Here is a 17653-nt window from a genome sequence, read left to right on the forward strand (position 1 = left end):
TATTTTTTTTAAAAAAATCATGTTAATGATAATTTTTTTAATTTTTATCTACGAAGTTTATTAAAGGACAAAAAGAAAATTGCTTATATATTCTTCATATTTTCAAATCTCCGTGTAAATGCTCCTCTCTGTCTTTCGTTGACCTCTGTTGCCTCCTCTTTCTCCTCTCCTCTCCTCTCCTCTCTTTTCTTCCTCTTCTCAATTTCTAGGGTCGATCAGCAAACTTGTCGGTTAGCGACCTATTCCGCCCATATATATAATCCAACAGAACCAGGAACTGAGTAGCGTGGCTCAATTTTGGGCTATCATGGGAAGGCTACCTTGCTGCGACAAAGGAGTGAAGAAAGGTCCCTGGACTCCAGAGGAGGACCTTCTTCTTGTCTCCTACATCCAGCAACATGGCCCTGGCAACTGGAAGACTGTTCCTACTAGCACTGGTTAATTACCCGTCTCTTAATTCAATTCCCCTTCATCGCGAATTGAACTATCGAAGGTAAATTAACTTCTTTTTGACTATTCTTGTGATCGCAGGGCTTCTGAGATGCAGCAAGAGTTGCAGGCTCAGATGGACTAACTATCTCCGGCCGGGTATCAAGCGCGGCAACTTCACAGATCAAGAAGAGAAGCTCATCGTCCATCTCCAGGAAATTCTCGGCAACAGGTGCTGTGCGTCTGTGTGTTTACTGATCTGATCGACTGCTGTGGATTTGAGGTGCCAGGATCTATCTTTGTCTTACAGATGGGCGACGATTGCTTCGTACCTCCCAGAGAGGACGGACAACGACGTGAAGAACTACTGGAACACTCACTTAAAGAAGAAGCTGATGAAGAAACTTCAGACTCTCAATCAAGAAGGCGGCGCTGTGACCGCTGCTCTGTCCTCGACCTCTCAGCCTGCTCTCTCGAAGGGCCAATGGGAGAGGAGAGTCCAAGCCGACATTCACATGGCGAAGCGAGCCCTTGATGAGGCCTTGGCCTTGCAGGATAAGCCTACAGTATCGCCGATGACGATGACCACCGCCACCGCCACCGCCACCTATGCCTCCAACGCAGAGAACATTTCCCGGTTACTTCAGGGGTGGATGAAGAACAAAAGCAATTCAGCTAAAACAACCGGATCAAATTACTCCACCTCCACCGACGCCTCCTCCTCCTCCGCCGCCACCGTCGCGGCTAGCAAGGGCGACCTGTCGCCGGCGATGGACTGTTCCCTGTTCAAGCTTGACTCGCCGGAGACTGATCAGCTTAACCACGGTGACATCAAGATTCCAATCCTCACTTCTTTGTTCGAGTCTTGGCTCTTTGAAGAACAGAGTATGGAAGTAGGTCAGTTTGAACTCATCCTTTGAGCTCCCTGTCTCCTTCACTTGTATGGTTTTGATCAAAGGATCAACTTGTTCAAGGAAATTAATTAAGTGTACATTATGATCGATCATCCTGAAGTGTTGGATGGTTCAAGTGGTAGCTAGGATGACTGTTAAGCTGTGCCACTGAATTATGATATATCTATATATATATATATAAACAGAAATTCACAAAAATATTTCTTGATGGACTTGGTGATCAAATTGAACGAATCTCTCTCCATGCTTCTTGGCTTGTTATGAAACTCTCTACTCTATCCTGTACAAATCTATATACATATGTAGAGATACAAACAGTGAGATTAATGAAGCAGCAACCGTCTTGGTTTGTTTGTTACTGCATGGACAATGAGGTAAACATGCATCTTTAATTTAGATTGTCAAAAATTTTCTTTGTTTGTTATTGCATGGATGAGGATGATCATGCTTCACCTTTAGTTTGACAACGCAACTACATGCCTAAACACATTGAGGTCAGCATCAGTTTCACTATCTTGCACCAACTACAGATGGAGACTAGTATCTGACTTGTTGATATCAGATTCACACTAGCTCAACTATTTAACAAAGAGTTGAAAAAACCTTAAATTGTAGTAATTATAGCTAATGCAAGGTGTTTAACACAACAATAAAAGGTAATTATACATGTGAAGCTTTCTTTGAGCCATGGAATTCATATGACAAGAGCCATAAATCATATGGTTTGTGATGCAGGATCAACATTGGAAGTTCCAATCTTTCAGAGGATATAACTTTTAACTCAGGATCTGTGTAGAGCCTTTGTACTAGTAATTTTAGTTTTTATAGTATTTAAGATAAGTTTTAAAGTTTCTTTTACTGATAAAGTTTCTTTCAAAATTAGGATTGAAGTCTAAAATTTAGAATTTCTTTTGTTTTTAAATCTTATATACCCTATATAATACCTATAAGAAGGATATTCTATTCTTAATAAAATTTTCTTTTTAAGAGTTCTGATTTTCCTTCTCATCTATCTTGCTTTACTTGTAATAGTGGATATGAAGGAACTTAAATAGAGATGTGAATAGGCATCTTTCAGAGTTGTATAGGAAGGACATCTTTTACTTTATAAATGGTGGTAGATTTAGTGAGAACACATAAATTAAAATATTTAGTTTGGAAATTTAAATCAAAATCAAATTAAAACTAATTCAATCTGAATTTGTTAATTAACAATGAATACAGTAAATTAAAATTAATTATAAAACTATTATAATTTAAAATTAATATTGATTAATGAACCTATACGATATATATAAAGAGGGAAGGGATATGTTGGACTCTCCGCGTCCACTCATGAGCTAGAGTGGGTGCGCACGAGGGCTCCCATCATATCAGTGAGTTATATATATAGGTTTTTGATATGTTATCCTACTTTTGTGTTCGACTGAGTGTGCGAGGTGTTCGGAAGTAATTCAGGCGTCTGAAAGTATGAGTGAGTCACGGATGGAGTCGCGAATAGGGAATCGAGAAGCTCTTGTGTTTTACTTTTCATTGATTTAGTCGAAAGCCTAATTATGCTCTAATCTTTTAAATTTCTAATGTTTCCATAGAGTTACAAATTAGTCAAAAGGAAATTAATTTTTTCCAAAAATCATAAATGAAAGAAAAGTCCTTTGGCAAAGTCAAAATGGAAAGTGGCGCACGATTACGATGTAATTCTCCAATTGAATGCCATGACTATTAAGCTTTAAAAAAAAAAGAAAAAAAAGGGTATTCTTACATAATTGTGGCCCAATTAATAATTATATAAGGGTAAATTGTACTAATTACAATGCACGTGTTGAGTCTTATAGTGTAGTTTGTAAACATTTTTATTCAAATATACTTAATTCATCGGACAAATTATTTTTCCTGGAATTATGAGTTTAAGAGATATTTAATGGTTATTATTTTATACTTTAATGGAAAATATGAAAATAAAAAATATATCATTTTTATTGAAATGGTTATTCCTTTTTCAAAAAATATAAAAACAAAATTTTATCATATTTCTCATTTCGATAAATTTTTTATTAGATTTAAAACTATTGTATCAATTTTTTAATAGCTGTAATAACAATCTAAATAACTCCTGATTAGGCAAGAAAGCGATTTGTTAGCGTCCCTTAAAATATAATCCATCTCTCATTGGAACTCACTTTTCTTGACTCGATCAGTGCTTATCTATAAACTTTTGGAAACAAATCGCATGGACTCCACTTTTTATGGAAATATTTCTGATCAACTTTTATAACAAAGGAATTTTGTTCGGTTCATCCCTGATTATATAATGAATGCTATAGTGGAATCTACAGAAAGTTAAACTACAATTTAGAACTCTAATTCCATGTTTTCTTGGTCAACCTTTCTATCTAAAACTCCACTTATTTAGAACACTTGGCAGAGAAAGGAAAACCACCAAAACCGTTCGAATCTCTTCACCAGTCTGATAAGATGACGAAAATCTTGCAGGTTTTTAAGCAACCCACCCTGCTTCTCTTGTCATCCTCTTTGCACCTTTCCTTTCTCCATAAACAACGCCAAGATCGATTAGGTCTTCCAACACCAAGCTTCACGTCTTCATATTTTTTTTTTGGACGAGATAATGGTGGGTTGATGAAAGCAGCTGCTTCTGTTCCTGTTCTTGTGCGAGATGGCTCTGTTTGCCTTGTCTTTCTGGTTCTTGGTTGCCAATTCCCTGATTCTTTTGGTCAGTTTTGTAGTCAGACATGTTTCCAGGTGCCAATATTTTAACTAGGAGCTGTTTAATTGATCATAGAGTTATGCCTCTGTTTCCGTTTCTCATTGTTTAATTCTGTGCAGAACTAGGACAAAAGGCTCTATTCCAGAAGAGAAGTGGCTCGAATTCAGCAATCACGATTCATCTCCAGAGAAAGAAGAACCGCTTTTGTCTTTTAAGTTTCAGTATCAGATTCCTGATCAACATGAGGGAAAAAGCAAGGAAGAAGGTTTGCTTAAAAATGAGATTTTGGTCGAGGAAAAGCCCGAACATTATGAGACTGATACGTTTAATGAGCTCGAAGGAGACAATGTGTCTGAGGAGTGCTCAGGTTTTGATTCAGAATCTGATACCATTAGCGTGAGTGATGGCTACTCAGTGCATGACCTTGTTGTGGATTCTGATGCCTTCTCGTCTGAGGAGGACTTTGAAGTGGATGAACTGAAATCAGATGAAAAAACTACTTACCCATGCAATGAAGAAGGAGGGATCGAATCTGTCATAGTTACTAAATCTCAAGGAATGCACTTGAAGTATACTGATTCCAGCAGTGATGAAGATGACAATGATGATGTTTATCTGATGAGCCACGATGAAGCCCTTGCCCTGGATAACAAATATTCAGCCAGAAAAGAGGCAGATGATTGCACAAGCTCAAGGCCATTGCTGGACCCTCCTATCAATGCTTATTTGAGATCCATCGCCGAAATGGATGCTGTGCAAAAGAGAGGTCTAGATGAGCAGGAACACAAGTTTGAGAAGGCATTGGGTGATAGGGATTGTAATGAACTGGAGCCGCCATGGGAGCATCAGGAATTCATTGAGCAGCTCAGGATGGAACTGCAAAAGCTGAAGAATGTCGGCCTACCGACCATTTTAGAAGAGTCAGAGAGCTCCATAACAGTGGTGGATGAGAGTTTCCTGGATGAGGATCCCATGGTTGAGATCCAGAAGTCTTACTGGAGCTACAGAGAAAGGATGAGGAAGTTTGACATCCTGAACTATCAAAAAATGTACGCGATAGGTTAGTCGAAACCGAAAATTTATTCTTTCTCTCTAGAGTTCACTTCAAATTGCATCTCAATTTCCTGCTAAACTCACAGGCTTTCTTCAACTGAAGGATCCTGCTCTTCAGCCAGTGGAATCTGGGAAGCTAGGACTAGCATTCCAATACACTTTTCCTCAAAGCTTTTGGTCGGTTCGTCGCAAGTCCAACTCAAATCCATCTGAGAAGCTCATCAAGGATCTCCAAAGTGACTTGGAAATGGTGTATGTTGGACAAACATGTCTTTCCTGGGAGTTCCTGAGATGGCAGTATGAGAAAGCTAAAGAAATGCCTCAACTTTTCGATACATGTGGAAACCAAACTGCTGGAGAATTCCAACAATTCCAAGTGACAATTCAAAGGTTCAAGGAGAATGAGGCATTTCAACGGCCAAGGTTGCCTAACTACATCGAATATCATCGACTTCTTCACAATCTTCTCCTAGTACCTGTACTTAAAGGTATAATCTGAACTATATGAAGCCTAGCTACCACCAACATCTTTAGAAATTTAGAGTGGAGTGATTGAGGCCAATCTCTTGTTGCAGAGGATTTCTTCAAGGACAAAATGGAGGATGAACAAGTAATAAGTGGTGAACAGATGGAAGAAATCATGGAGGAATCAATCAGAATTTTCTGGGAGTTTGTCAAAGCTGACAAGGATGAAACTCTAGGGTTTCTCAAAGGGTTCATGGGCTCTCATGTTGAACTGCAAAGCCCTTCAGATTTTGACCTTCTGGAAGACATCCAAGCTGATTTATACAAGGTATATTATACTTGTGATCAATCTTTAAGCACTTGAATACCAGATTATTTATATATATGTGTTGTGCAGAAGGAGAAGAAGCTTAAGGACATTCTAAGGACAGGAAACTGGCTGATTAAGAAGCTCAAGAAACCGAAAGAAGGCAGACCAAATCAAGATCTTTTGTTCTCCCAAGTAGACTTGAAGCTTGTGGCAAGAGTGCTGAGGATGTCAAGGATTACAAGTGAGCAGCTGCTGTGGTGTCGCAAGAAACTGAGCAAAATCAAGTTTGTAGAAAGGAAGGTCATTAGGGAACCTTCTTTCTTGCTCTTTCCATGTTGATGTTTAGAGTGATGTGTTTGTTAGATGCAAATCACACAAGTAGAGTTGCAAAGATTTTTTTGGAAACAATTAAGTGTTATTTTTGGATTCACTTTAAGCAGTGTTTCAGTGTCAATAAATTGGACATAGTAAAACATTGAGAGTGTTTATAGGATTAACAGTGCAAATCTCTAATGAAATTGGGTTTATGATCAGTTTTAACTATCCAAACTGCAGTTTGGAGACAATTTCACTAACTCTGATCATTACTATATTTAAAATTTAAGATAAATAATCTATTTTATTAAATTTAGATAATCATTTTTCACTACACACTATATCAAATATCCTAAAATTTTCATCATCCTTAAATTTTTTTATTATTTTCTTCTCTTTTTCAATTTTTTATTATTATATTTATGAAGTGAGTGGAAGGAGAGAGATTGAAAAGACTGAGTGGAATGAGAGAGATTAAAAAAAATATTATTTTATTTTTAGGATAGAGATTTAATTCTCTAAATTTAGAGAATTACTATTCATCAAATCTAAATTTAGATAATGGATATGGTAACTGATGCAGAGGGTTTTTAGTTACCCTATCCAAAATTGTTACCCTATCCAAAATTTAAAGTAAAATCTTTGGATAGGGTAGTTGATGTTGATACTCTAAGTTTGCTTGTTTGCTTGTGAGAGTTTAAATATTTTTAAGTTTTTTTTAAAATGAAATTTATTTATTGAAAATTTATTGAGCTCAATATTATTTTATATTTTAATTAAAATATTGATTTCATAAATGGAATTTATATCATTTCCTTATTTTTAGCATATTGTAGATAATTTAAGATTATAAAAAATAGTAAGATTTAGATAAATCCTATTTATTTAGGCAGGGAGTAAGAAAAGAAAAGTGGGGAAATAAATTTGTCAATTTCTCCCATGGTACCAATATTGTTATCAAATTAAAACATTTTTCTTATGAAGTTGAAAAATTATATGATGTTATTTGAATGGGGAATATCTTTCATTGTATATTTGATGTTGTTCAAAATTTATTTTCATTCAATATGCATCGTAATTTTTTTTTTTAAATTATGATTCTATTTTTCATACTTACACCTCTGAAAAATGAAAAAAAAAACATTTATGATCAACGTTTACACCATGTATAATAAGATTTGTTTTATCAAATAATAAATATATTTATTAATGTTAAATAGAAATACTCCGGTTGGATTTGAGTAAGAAAAAGAGATTTAAAAAAAAAACAATAAAAAATTTCTTGTCAAGAATGGGATTCGAACCCATGCCCTTTCGGACCAGTACCTGAAACTGGCGCCTTAGACCAACTCGGCCATCTTGACGTTGTTTTAATGTAGACTTTAATATATTTATTAAATTTTATATAAACTGGTTTTACATTTAGCAATAAAACCCTTGCCCTTGTTCGGGTTTTTTATTTTCTCGAATGTACTCTCGACTGCTTCCTTCCGCCATGGCTCGCCGCCTCGCCTCCCGCTGCTCGTGGCTGCCTCAGTCTCTCCTCTTCTCCCACCGTCAGCCTTCCCTATTCGTCCGCCACTCCCGTCCAGGTGTGTCTCTCGTATCCATCATTCCGTTATTTGTTTCCGTCTTCAAGCTTGCGACTGGGGAAGAGATTGCCGGTCTTTGTATGTAGAATGCGTTCAGGCCTTCAAGGGTTCAATAAATGTGCTACCTTCATCGTTTAACCTGTGCATCCAAATTTTCCGCTTCATGCAACTTAGTGCACATCAGACTTTTTATTCTATCACTTTCGTCAAGTATAGTCTACCGAATCAAACTGGAAAATCAACTTAAAGATTGGATTTTGGAGACTCATTTAAACAATTCTTTCATTCTATGCAGTGAGTGGTATAGCTACTATCGCAGAAGATGTGGGAGGGTTTAAGGAGATGACCGCAGGAAATAGGAGGAAGTACTACATGCTTGGAGGTAAAGGAGGTGTTGGGAAGACGAGCTGCGCGGCTTCTTTGGCTGTTAAGTTTGCAACTCAAGGTCATCCCACTATTGTTGTCTCAACAGACCCTGCTCACTCCTTAAGTGATTCTTTTGCACAGGTATGGAGTCGCTGCCGTTAGCAGTGTAGAGATCTAGTGATTTTTTTTTCCTGAAATTGAATGGAACGTTCTTGAATCCATCTCTTACATTCTGAACTTTTTCTTTCAGTCTTTTGCCTTATTTGTTTAGGCTTTTACTAATTGTGTTATTGTGCGTCACAACCGCTAGGATTTGAGTGGTGGAACATTGGTACCCGTTGATGGGATGAATGCTCCATTGTTTGCACTTGAAGTAAGCCTAAACCTTCTAACTTGTCTCTCTATTTTTTTATTGAATTTCTTGAGGTTTGTCCTTGCTTCCTTGGACTCCTTCTATATTCCCTTTATCCTCATGCTCTTCAAGTTTGTGTAGGAGCTTTCAGATTAATATTTTCGTTTTACAGATCAATCCTGAAAGGTCAAGGGAAGAATTTCGTAGTGCAAGTCAAAATACTGAAGGCACTGGGGTCAAAGATCTCATGGACAGTATGGGTCTAGGAATGCTTGCCAACCAGGTGCACATACCATCAAACACTATCTACAGTAGAATACGTTCAAACATATTGTAACTAGTATATGTTTGTATTACTTGTCATGGGATTTGGTATATTTCATAGTCATCATTCATATGAATATGGCTGTAGGCATTTAGGATGCATTTAGTGCTGAGGAAGAGGAGAAGAGAAGGGGGTACACATTATAGAAGAGAGCAAATTTTTTAAGGGGACTTAGAGAATCTCACCATTATAGTATAATAGAACTACATTCCACAACAACCATAACAAAGATGGTACAGTTATTTTGACAGTAATTAGATCAAGTCATTGTCATTTCACTTAGGTTCATAGTCATCTCCCTCACTATACTATATTGAGAAGCTTGATTTGTCTACCTTGCTGTCCGGTAGGCTTTTTAAATTTTAGTGAAATCTAAAATGATCTTTTCTGACCAATTTACTGTTTCTATATCTAGTGGTTCCTAGAAATTGCTTATTTTTTTTTTTCATCAATCGCATGAAGCTAGGAGATCTGAAACTAGGAGAACTACTGGACACTCCTCCTCCAGGACTGGATGAAGCTATTGCCATTTCAAAGGTACAAAATTGATTATGCTTATGTTCCTGCACAAAATTTTATAATGTGAATCCTTTTTATTTTGTCAATTTTGTAGCTTATTGACTTAAAATCTGTGTGTTGTTTAAGATTATGGAATTTGTTAAAGCACAGGAGTATAGTATGTTCAGCCGTATTGTTTTTGACACTGCTCCAACTGTAAGCAATCTACATATGAACAGAAAATTATTTGTTATGTTTATTGTGAACTACGTAGACACATTGATTATCATTTTGTCATAGGGCCATACCCTTCGGTTATTATCCTTACCAGATTTCTTGGATTCTTCAATTGGCAAGATAATAAAGGTTTGAAATCTTAACATGATGTTTTATTTTATCTTATATGCGCCTATGTTTTTTCTCCATTGTATCCTTGAACAATAGTTCAGTGTTGTTGAAATATCTTTCGTGTATTTGCTCCTAAGAAAATTGTTGATGTCATCCAAACTATACTGATGGACTCATTATATGCAAACCTACATGGATCCACCCTATTCAATGCTTCATGTCTATTATGTTTTTGACTACTTATATCAATTCTACATCCAAAAATGATCAAGGGTGTGCTTGGGTTGGCTTACTATATTGATGGTAATTCAGCAGTAGCTTGCAATTGTGTTCTAGTCCATAGTAATTGTTGCACAACGATAAGCTCACTTGATGGCTCCTTTGCTAATTTCTTTGCCAATGTTCTTATAGTCCTTTTTCTTGAGCTTATTAAGGAACTGATTGGTTTGAAATACTCATTGTTTCCTGATGCAAATTGACTGATTCTTTCTGTTATGATCTAGTTTATACACAGAGCAACGTATCCTAATACATCCATGCTGACACATAAGAGTCCACACATGTCTACCTTCATTGATCGACCATCACATCTGAAAGTTCACTGCATTACTATATCTATGTAGAACCATGATAAGTATTCTCTATGGACCCTAATCAATAAGCTGATCCTCTAACCACTAATGATATCAGATTCTAACTAAATCCTTAAATTCATTTACGATTCTCTTCTGTCCATCAACTTCATCTTCACATTTCTATTAAAATGAGTGAGGCTATGTAGGAAAATGCTCATCAATTGTTTCCATCCAACTGGCTTGTCATTTTGGCTTTTTTAGGTGTATAATGACTAGTGCAGCATGGTGGGAGACAAGAAAGTGTTTTGTCAACTTACAAGGATGTTGTGGTGATTAAGTGAAACATAACAATCATAAGAAGCAAGATTGATGATCTTTGACCAGTTTATGTGCTCCAACCACCACTTATAATGATGCATGCAAATCACAAATAGAGATCTCAATTTCTGTGTTTACTATAACTTTGACTAGTTTACTATTTAGGTATTTGTTTGACGCTAAAGCATGACAATTGACGTCTCATATGATTAAGAAGCATGGTGCATCATTCAGTGTCGTATACTTAAACTAAAGAGCATGATTTTATTTGTTAGATATATTAATGCAGATAAGCCAATGGTATCGTGGTAGTTATTATAGTGGTAGCACTAGTCAGAAAATATTCCATATTTAATTGCATGCCAAGTCCTATGATCAACGTGGTTACCAGTTCATTTGACATAAAATCTTAACCCTATTGATGTCATCAATGTTTTGCTGAATATGTCGGTGTAACATTTTTTTGGGGTTTTTTTTGCTCATATCAGCTAAGAAACAAATTGGCTTCAGCAACATCAGCCCTTAAATCTTATTTTGGACAAGGAGGACCAAAACAAGATGCGGTAAGTTTTAATCTCCCACAAGATACACATGTCCAACTCCTTCATATGTAACCTTTATCGTCATCCTTTTGATGTCTAGTCTGATAAACTAGAGCAACTAAGGGAGAGAATGGTCAAAGTACGGGAGCTTTTCCGAGACACAGAATCAACCGAGTTCATCATCGTTACAATTCCAACGGTAAGATATCATCTGTGCTTGTCCATGCATGCACCTAATCCTGCATTTATCATGACTTTGTATTTATTGTGTCAGGATAACTAATTCTGTTATGCAATATGGATTCATTTCCTGGGCTTGTAATATTATTTTAGTTCATGCATACAACCGTCTTCCGTGGCTAACATTGAGAAAATTGCACGATCTAATAACTAGAAACTGATATTGAAGGTCATGGCTGTCAGTGAGTCGTCTAGACTATATGCCTCCCTGAAGAAAGAAAGTGTACCCGTGAAGAGGCTTATTGTTAATCAGCTTCTACCACCATCTGCAACTGACTGCAAGTTTTGTGCAATGAAAAGGAAGGTAAGTTTACAGTCTTCGAAGCATCAATCTGTATTTTCCTCATCACATTCATGATAGACACTTAGCAATCTAGAAAATCAGACTCACTTTAGTATTCATATAATTTTTTTACTTCTGGTAGGATCAAATGCGAGCCCTTGAAATGATAAAAGACGACCCGGGGCTCACGGTCCTGAAGCTAATCCAAGCGCCATTGGTCGATGTAGAAATACGAGGTGTTCCTGCCTTGAAATTTATGGGAGACATGATCTGGAAGTGAGATTGCACACACACATTTGCTACATGAAGTTCCACCATACGGTTAAGGCTTCATTTATACTTCTAAATCGATTACTTCTTAACCTCCAAAATCCAGAGATTAACTCTCCTGCTTCATTGAATGTCACAGGCAAAGACGAGAATCACAGAACCATCCAAACATTAATGAATGGTGAAGCCATCCGCGCAACATGCTATTTTTCTATCGAGTTTTCCTCTCTTGTCCTCAGTATAATAACAAATCAAGCCGAGTTTAACCAGTTGTTTTCAGCAGTTTAGTTTGGTAATAGTAGTTTATTTATTGTAATCTCACTCAACATCCCCCGGAAATTAAAACTGCGGGAATTCAACACGCGAAGGGCAATTGCTGATGGAGGAGACCGGGCACTCGATGAGCCGCTCCCCCTTTGCATCCACGCACATGGAGACCTCATACAGTTGCCGATTCCCACCCCCGTCCGCGTTGCACCCCAGCTTCGGCTCAAACCCGGTGCTGTTCCTGATCGCGCTCGATATGTCTGCCGAGCTGTAAAGCCCACCGTCCGGCTTTATCCCTGCCGAAACCATAAGCCACCATTGAGTGCTAATGAACCCTAAAGCAATTTTGTTTTATGGGACGAGTTAACCTGCATCTTGCAGTGCTTGGAGGAGGTTAATTTGGGCCCTGAGCCGGAGAGCGGCCCCGAAGTAGGCGTGCTGGTCGAGGACGGACTCGGAGCAGGTGCCGTGCTTCTGCCACTCGTGTTTCCAAAAGGTCGACTCGTCGTCGCTCGGGCAAGCCAGGCTGGGCCAGTGCGACCTCAAGCTCTCCATCAAATCCGCAATCTGCAATTTTTTTATATTTTCTCTCATTTAATCAAAATTATTATAAATTAATTAGTTTTTTAATAAAAATGAAAATAAATAAAGACGCCCTTTTAATTTTTTACTTATTATTATTTAAAAAAATAAATTATCGTAAAAAGGACCTGTGAGGCATCATATGCGTTCTGGCGATCGCAATTGGATGGATAAGATCCGTCGGCGTAATTGGGCCAGAGCCCATGGATGGAGAAGTCGGCCGTGGGCTTCCCGGTGGCCGGGTAGCAGCAGCTTTTCTTGGTGTCGCAGAAAGATCCTGGCCACTGTTATACGCTTAATTAATTAATTAATTAATTACTTAATTAAAGAATTAGCAGTGAGTGGTGTAATTAATCACCTGCAGAACGAAGTAGAAGAAGTCGAAGTCACGAGGAGTGGACGTTGATGGAGCAGAAAAGAGAAGGGGAAGAAGGAGAAGAAGCATGATGGAAGGCTGCCTCATATCAAGTTAATTACGATGTAGGTGGAGGAAGAAGGATGTGTGTCGTAGGGTACTTATAGTCGTCGGAGAAGGAAAACTGGTGGTGGTGGTGGTGGTTTTGTTTGGATAAGTTTGTCGTGAAACCTACAAACTCCAGGTAGAGGACGTTCCCGTTGCATGCATGGCTTCCGGTTTATTAATTTGGATATATTATCATGAGAGGTTTTTGGATTTAGGGTTCATTCTGAGCAGTTTCTTAATAAACATTTCTTTTGGTTGAAGTTTTACCTTTCGAGTGCGTCGTAGTGTGATGTGTAACGGAAGGGTGACGAAATAGATAACCTGGAGAAGGGAAATCTTGCACTCTACCTCGTTAGCTAGGCCTTGAGTGTGTGGTTGGATTAGATCAGTGAACCGGTTATCCAAATCTAATCTTCTGCCTTTTTGGATTTGTGAAAAGTAGTGGCATGCAGATAGTTAAGTGAATCTGGATTAGCTCATAATAAACTCATATACATTGTCCAAAAGAAAAGCTATGAAAAGAAGAATTAGAGTACTTTAGAAAGAAAATGGCTTCTCCATCCTATTTAGTTTCCCAAAAGATGATTTCGCCTTGCTCCCCAACAAGTCCCAGATCCTTGAGCCGCCTCTCCTGATAATATTCTAAGCCATCCAACTCGGACTCCCGGTCTCGGAAAGCATCATCGATTTGCCGGAGTAGTTTCTTCTCGCCTACTCTTATGCGAACGGCAATGCCAAGTCTCTCACCCAGATTCCCCCTTTCCATAAGTTTTTCATCCTGCATGCATAACCATGAATATGAGATGGTTATCAATGGCACCAAAGCAAATTGAGACAGCAATCCACGAGAAGATGCACATTTGCAAGGATGTTCATTTGAATTGGCTTTTGCTTGGATGGTTCTCCATATTATTTATCCAAAAATATAAGCATTAATCACTATAAGATATCTTTTACAATATCCCAAGGATCTTAGTGCTTGTTAGAATTTTATTGTGCGGCCAAAAAGCTACAGCTATTGAGTGAAAGAAAAACGAAAAGAGCAACAATTTGCCAAGAGTTTGAATAAACTTAGTAGAAGAATGTTGATTTCAATTTACATTAACAGAACACATACCTCTTCTATAGTAGTGCCATAGCCAGAGAGGGCAGATTTGCAGGCATCTCTGACAACACGACAGATAGTTTCTTCATTGGCTCGACTCACAGGCAATTCAAGATGATCCCAAACTGAATTTCTGAAAATCGATTCTAAGAGAAAAGCATCTGTTCCTCCAAGAGCCACCAACCGTAAATATGGAAGCATCAATGGAGGAAGAGTGTGACCTTGAACAACATCAAAGTATGCAGTTTCAGCTAAACCATTAGATTCTGCAATGTCTAGTTTATCTCCATAAAACGGGTCCGATTCACTTATCTCTAAAGTAAGAGTATATGCATCCCGATCAGGCCTTGGGTCAACAAAACCATAATCTAGGGCCAGATCAGCATTGCTCTTCCCCATATCAAACTGAATATATACCTGCATTCAGTTACCATTTCATGTCTGAGTACAAATGCTACTTGTATTTGAATAAAAATTGGTTAGATCCCCATAGTAACCTCACCATGGAGATAATCTATTTGCTATTGAAAAACATAAATTTGGTATGATCGTGATAGAAAGAACCTCACCTGTTCACCAGATTTGAGGTAGGCTGGTGTCCTTAGGGAGAATATCAGTTCCCTTGAGAAGAGGCCCTTTCCTTTGATCTCCCAGGAAGATTCCTCTACAGTAATATTGGAACTATGGTTGATCTGCGTGGAAAGAACAAAATCATGTAACTGAAACAAAAGTGTGAGCCTTGGCATTATACACTGAGATCACCTCTGTTTTAGTAGCATTGGTGCAAGAAGATACAAGAGGAATTGAAGAGCACTTAAAGAAAAATCGTCAAAGAGATCTGATGGCTCCTTTTACTAGTAATACTTCCATCAAGAAAAAGCAGTCCCATTGAAGTTCTCAGAAGTTCTGAGACTGAATGACATGAATATTGTAATAATAACTAGATATATAGCTGCATCAAATACTTCAGCAGCCTGATAGCATGGTAACATGAAATTATGCTCAGTAATGCATGATAACCCAGTAATAAAACATTTGAAATTATGCTCAAATGGATGATAACATGGACTTGAAGCACATGCTGGAGACATTTGATGTCATTGATACTTTCAATGCAAATAAACAAGCAAACAAACCATGAGTTCCAACTATTTGGAATCAGCTACATGGATACTAATTATCTATTTGTGGGATGATAGAGGGAGAAAAATCTAGGGGACGTCTGTATATGGACAACAAAGAGAGACTAATATTTCAGTGATAATATTCAAAGTTTCATCAAGTTGTACTACTTGGAACAATGAAGATCTTACAAGATCAGCTAGCGGAACTAGAGCAAGATTTTCACCACGAAGACGTGAAAAAGCTCTTGACCTGAGCATTCCGAAAGCCCAAAGAAAATCAGGCAAAGTTATGGCTGAAGGGAAGAGATCTTTGTTTGGAAGTATGACTTCTCCTTCCACTTTGGTAAATTCACTTTCAACATAGTCTTTGGCACCGATTGTGGTGCTCAATAGCTGAGTCCCTGCACCATGCACACACATACAAACACACATCATCTTAATACAAGACGCTGAGGCTGACAAGAGGATGCTTCTGAGAGACACGAGATTGCCAGTGATAACAATCTAGCTGGAAAAACAGAGTTCGCTTACCTTGTATCTCAGAGAGCTCCCCTTCTGGCCTGCACTACAAACGCCAAATATCGTTTAACGATCAGATAGCACAGGAAAAGGAGTCTTTTTGTGAGATGCCACCACTAATTTGAATGGAAGAGAACAAGACATGGATATGAGAGCAGCTGAGGATGCAAGTTCTCAGTCTCACCAGAAGAGAGTGGAATTGGTAGTCGTCGGAAGGATGTTGAGATAGGGGTGCCACGGGGAGGCCTGGCCCAGGGCCTTCTCCCGGAGAAGGAAGAGGGCGATGGCGACCCATGGCCTGAGGCCGCCGCACAACCTCCCAATCTCGGAGGCCGCTACCGTGTCCGCGTCGATCCAGAGACTTTTCGGAATCTCCACCACCACCTCGTTTCTAGGGATGTCCCTCTGGGCCACGAGCCCCAAACCCTCCGGCACGAATCCAGGCTTCACCACAGCGGACGAGGCAGAGACCGCACCCTTCTTGGACATCCACTGCCAGAAGTCAGCCACTGCGGACTCCGGTGGGGCGAGGCTCCCTCGGATGCGAACACGTACGGCGGAGCCGTCGACGATCCTCCTGCCACCGGCGGCGTTGAGGAGGGAGAGGGGCCAGGGATTGTGGAGTGGGGAGAGGAGGCAGGATGAGGAATGGGGCAGAAACCGAGGCAACGCCATCTCTGCTACGATCGAGAGAGAAGAGGACGAGGGGAGTCCAAGTACCAACCTCGGCCATAAAAATTGTGATGGATATGCGAGGGATTCATTTTGGGATTATCCAGTTAATTTTTCATAGGGTCATAAATGGTGGTAAAAGATGAATACGTTTGTACTCAGTGTCTCCGCCAATCCATTCCAGGATAACACGGAGGAGGTAAATCACAGGCGGCTACTAACCTTTGGAATAGTGACTACTAGCACATAAGGGAAGCAGTCATAGGGTCGTAAATGAACCAAGCGTTCGTGAATAAATTTAGTATTTGACCTGATAAGAGCTTGTTTATATTCATTCAATATACATAAGATTAATTAAACAAATAAATTTGAACAACTCTTTAAGTTAAACAAATAAGTTTGAATACATGTGTTCAGTTCGTTAGTGAACAACGTCCGTGAATTCACGAACTATATTCATTAATAAAACTTTTTTCAATATACTAAATAAATAATAAAATAAATAAATAAATTTAAATTATCAAACTTAATAATCAATCAAACAACTTAAAGTTTCAAACAATGAAACAAATTTAAATTAACATCTAATGGAACCAAGCTCGAACCAAGATCAAGTCAAACTTGAATTAAGAACTTGGTAACATCTAGATGAACCAAACTTAAACCAAACTTTAAATAAACTCAAGCTTATGAAAATTAAACCAAGCCAAGCTTGAACATTTATTTCAAAAGTTTGGTTAATTTTATGCTCGGTTTGGCTCGACTTGATTATCTTATCAAATAAGTTTAAATACCCCAAAACTCAACTTGACTTATTTACGACCCTAATTTTTCGTATTTGTCCAATTTACTAAATTTAGTAGTGATCCAACAATCGATCTCAGTCAACCATGAGAAGGCTGGGCGGCGACGATCCACAGCTCACCGACGACGCCAGTCGACCCCACGACCTGCAGGTCACGCCGGCGGACCCGTCATAGTCCCCCCGACTTGCACAACGC

General features: G+C 38.5%; 5 protein-coding genes and 1 non-coding gene across 6 annotated transcripts; 3 read left to right on the plus strand and 3 right to left on the minus strand.

Moving 5' to 3' along the window:
- Nucleotides 1-282: 282 nt before the first annotated feature.
- LOC121977278 (transcription factor MYB30-like) lies at nt 283-1530 on the plus strand. Its single transcript, XM_042529865.1, has 3 exons — nt 283-437; nt 532-661; nt 740-1530. Exons 1-3 carry the CDS (start codon nt 308-310, stop codon nt 1347-1349), a joined length of 870 nt encoding a protein of 289 aa, XP_042385799.1. The 5' UTR covers nt 283-307; the 3' UTR covers nt 1350-1530.
- A 2487-nt stretch (nt 1531-4017) lies between these two features.
- Nucleotides 4018-6235, plus strand: LOC121977224. The gene is made up of 5 exons (XM_042529818.1): nt 4018-4103; nt 4188-5128; nt 5208-5609; nt 5697-5914; nt 5984-6235. The coding sequence occupies exons 1-5, from the start codon at nt 4018-4020 to the stop codon at nt 6233-6235; spliced, it is 1899 nt and encodes a 632-aa protein (XP_042385752.1).
- A 1259-nt stretch (nt 6236-7494) lies between these two features.
- On the minus strand, nt 7495-7575 carry TRNAL-CAG. Its single transcript has one exon. It is a non-coding gene; the product is annotated as a tRNA-Leu (tRNA).
- A 100-nt stretch (nt 7576-7675) lies between these two features.
- On the plus strand, nt 7676-12281 carry LOC121974302 (ATPase GET3B-like). The gene is made up of 12 exons (XM_042525293.1): nt 7676-7803; nt 8099-8310; nt 8480-8542; nt 8694-8804; nt 9309-9383; nt 9492-9560; nt 9645-9710; nt 11074-11148; nt 11228-11326; nt 11537-11671; nt 11793-11971; nt 12060-12281. The coding sequence occupies exons 1-11, from the start codon at nt 7680-7682 to the stop codon at nt 11928-11930; spliced, it is 1167 nt and encodes a 388-aa protein (XP_042381227.1). The 5' UTR covers nt 7676-7679; the 3' UTR covers nt 11931-11971; nt 12060-12281.
- LOC121974303 (ribonuclease 1-like) lies at nt 12260-13395 on the minus strand. Its single transcript, XM_042525295.1, has 4 exons — nt 13128-13395; nt 12898-13053; nt 12556-12754; nt 12260-12483 (listed from the first exon to the last, which is right to left on the minus strand). Exons 1-4 carry the CDS (start codon nt 13230-13232, stop codon nt 12260-12262), a joined length of 684 nt encoding a protein of 227 aa, XP_042381229.1. The 5' UTR covers nt 13233-13395.
- Nucleotides 13396-13685: 290 nt separating this feature from the next.
- On the minus strand, nt 13686-16711 carry LOC121974301 (fructose-bisphosphate aldolase-lysine N-methyltransferase, chloroplastic-like). The gene is made up of 6 exons (XM_042525292.1): nt 16165-16711; nt 15993-16021; nt 15651-15862; nt 14907-15029; nt 14350-14754; nt 13686-14010 (listed from the first exon to the last, which is right to left on the minus strand). Exons 1-6 carry the CDS (start codon nt 16653-16655, stop codon nt 13795-13797), a joined length of 1476 nt encoding a protein of 491 aa, XP_042381226.1. The 5' UTR covers nt 16656-16711; the 3' UTR covers nt 13686-13794.
- Between the last annotated feature and the right edge of the window lie 942 nt (nt 16712-17653).

This window comes from Zingiber officinale, chromosome 4B, assembly GCF_018446385.1.
Source record: "Zingiber officinale cultivar Zhangliang chromosome 4B, Zo_v1.1, whole genome shotgun sequence".
In the NCBI taxonomy this organism is placed as follows: Eukaryota; Viridiplantae; Streptophyta; class Magnoliopsida; order Zingiberales; family Zingiberaceae; genus Zingiber; species Zingiber officinale.

Bases quoted from the DNA above. Each gene is read 5' to 3' on its own strand.
- LOC121977278 (XM_042529865.1), top strand. From the start codon at position 308: ATGGGAAGGCTACCTTGCTGCGACAAAGGAGTGAAGAAAGGTCCCTGG. The intron at 438-531 runs GTTAATTACCCG...TTGTGATCGCAG, and splicing joins GACTGTTCCTACTAGCACTG to GGCTTCTGAGATGCAGCAAG. The intron at 662-739 runs GTGCTGTGCGTC...TTTGTCTTACAG, and splicing joins CAGGAAATTCTCGGCAACAG to ATGGGCGACGATTGCTTCGT.
- LOC121977224 (XM_042529818.1), top strand. From the start codon at position 4,018: ATGGCTCTGTTTGCCTTGTCTTTCTGGTTCTTGGTTGCCAATTCCCTG. The intron at 5,129-5,207 runs GTTAGTCGAAAC...CTAAACTCACAG, and splicing joins TCAAAAAATGTACGCGATAG to GCTTTCTTCAACTGAAGGAT. The intron at 5,610-5,696 runs GTATAATCTGAA...CTCTTGTTGCAG, and splicing joins CCTAGTACCTGTACTTAAAG to AGGATTTCTTCAAGGACAAA.
- LOC121974302 (XM_042525293.1), top strand. From the start codon at position 7,680: ATGTACTCTCGACTGCTTCCTTCCGCCATGGCTCGCCGCCTCGCCTCC. The intron at 11,149-11,227 runs GTAAGTTTTAAT...TTTGATGTCTAG, and splicing joins GAGGACCAAAACAAGATGCG to TCTGATAAACTAGAGCAACT. The intron at 11,327-11,536 runs GTAAGATATCAT...CTGATATTGAAG, and splicing joins TCATCGTTACAATTCCAACG to GTCATGGCTGTCAGTGAGTC.
- LOC121974303 (XM_042525295.1), bottom strand. From the start codon at position 13,232: ATGAGGCAGCCTTCCATCATGCTTCTTCTCCTTCTTCCCCTTCTCTTT. The intron at 13,054-13,127 runs GTGATTAATTAC...AGCGTATAACAG, and splicing joins TCTTCTACTTCGTTCTGCAG to TGGCCAGGATCTTTCTGCGA. The intron at 12,484-12,555 runs GTTAACTCGTCC...TGGTTTCGGCAG, and splicing joins CCAAGCACTGCAAGATGCAG to GGATAAAGCCGGACGGTGGG.
- LOC121974301 (XM_042525292.1), bottom strand. From the start codon at position 16,655: ATGGCGTTGCCTCGGTTTCTGCCCCATTCCTCATCCTGCCTCCTCTCC. The intron at 15,030-15,650 runs GTAAGATCTTCA...CTTTCCACGCAG, and splicing joins TAGTTCCGCTAGCTGATCTT to ATCAACCATAGTTCCAATAT. The intron at 14,011-14,349 runs GTATGTGTTCTG...TTATGCATGCAG, and splicing joins ATGGCACTACTATAGAAGAG to GATGAAAAACTTATGGAAAG.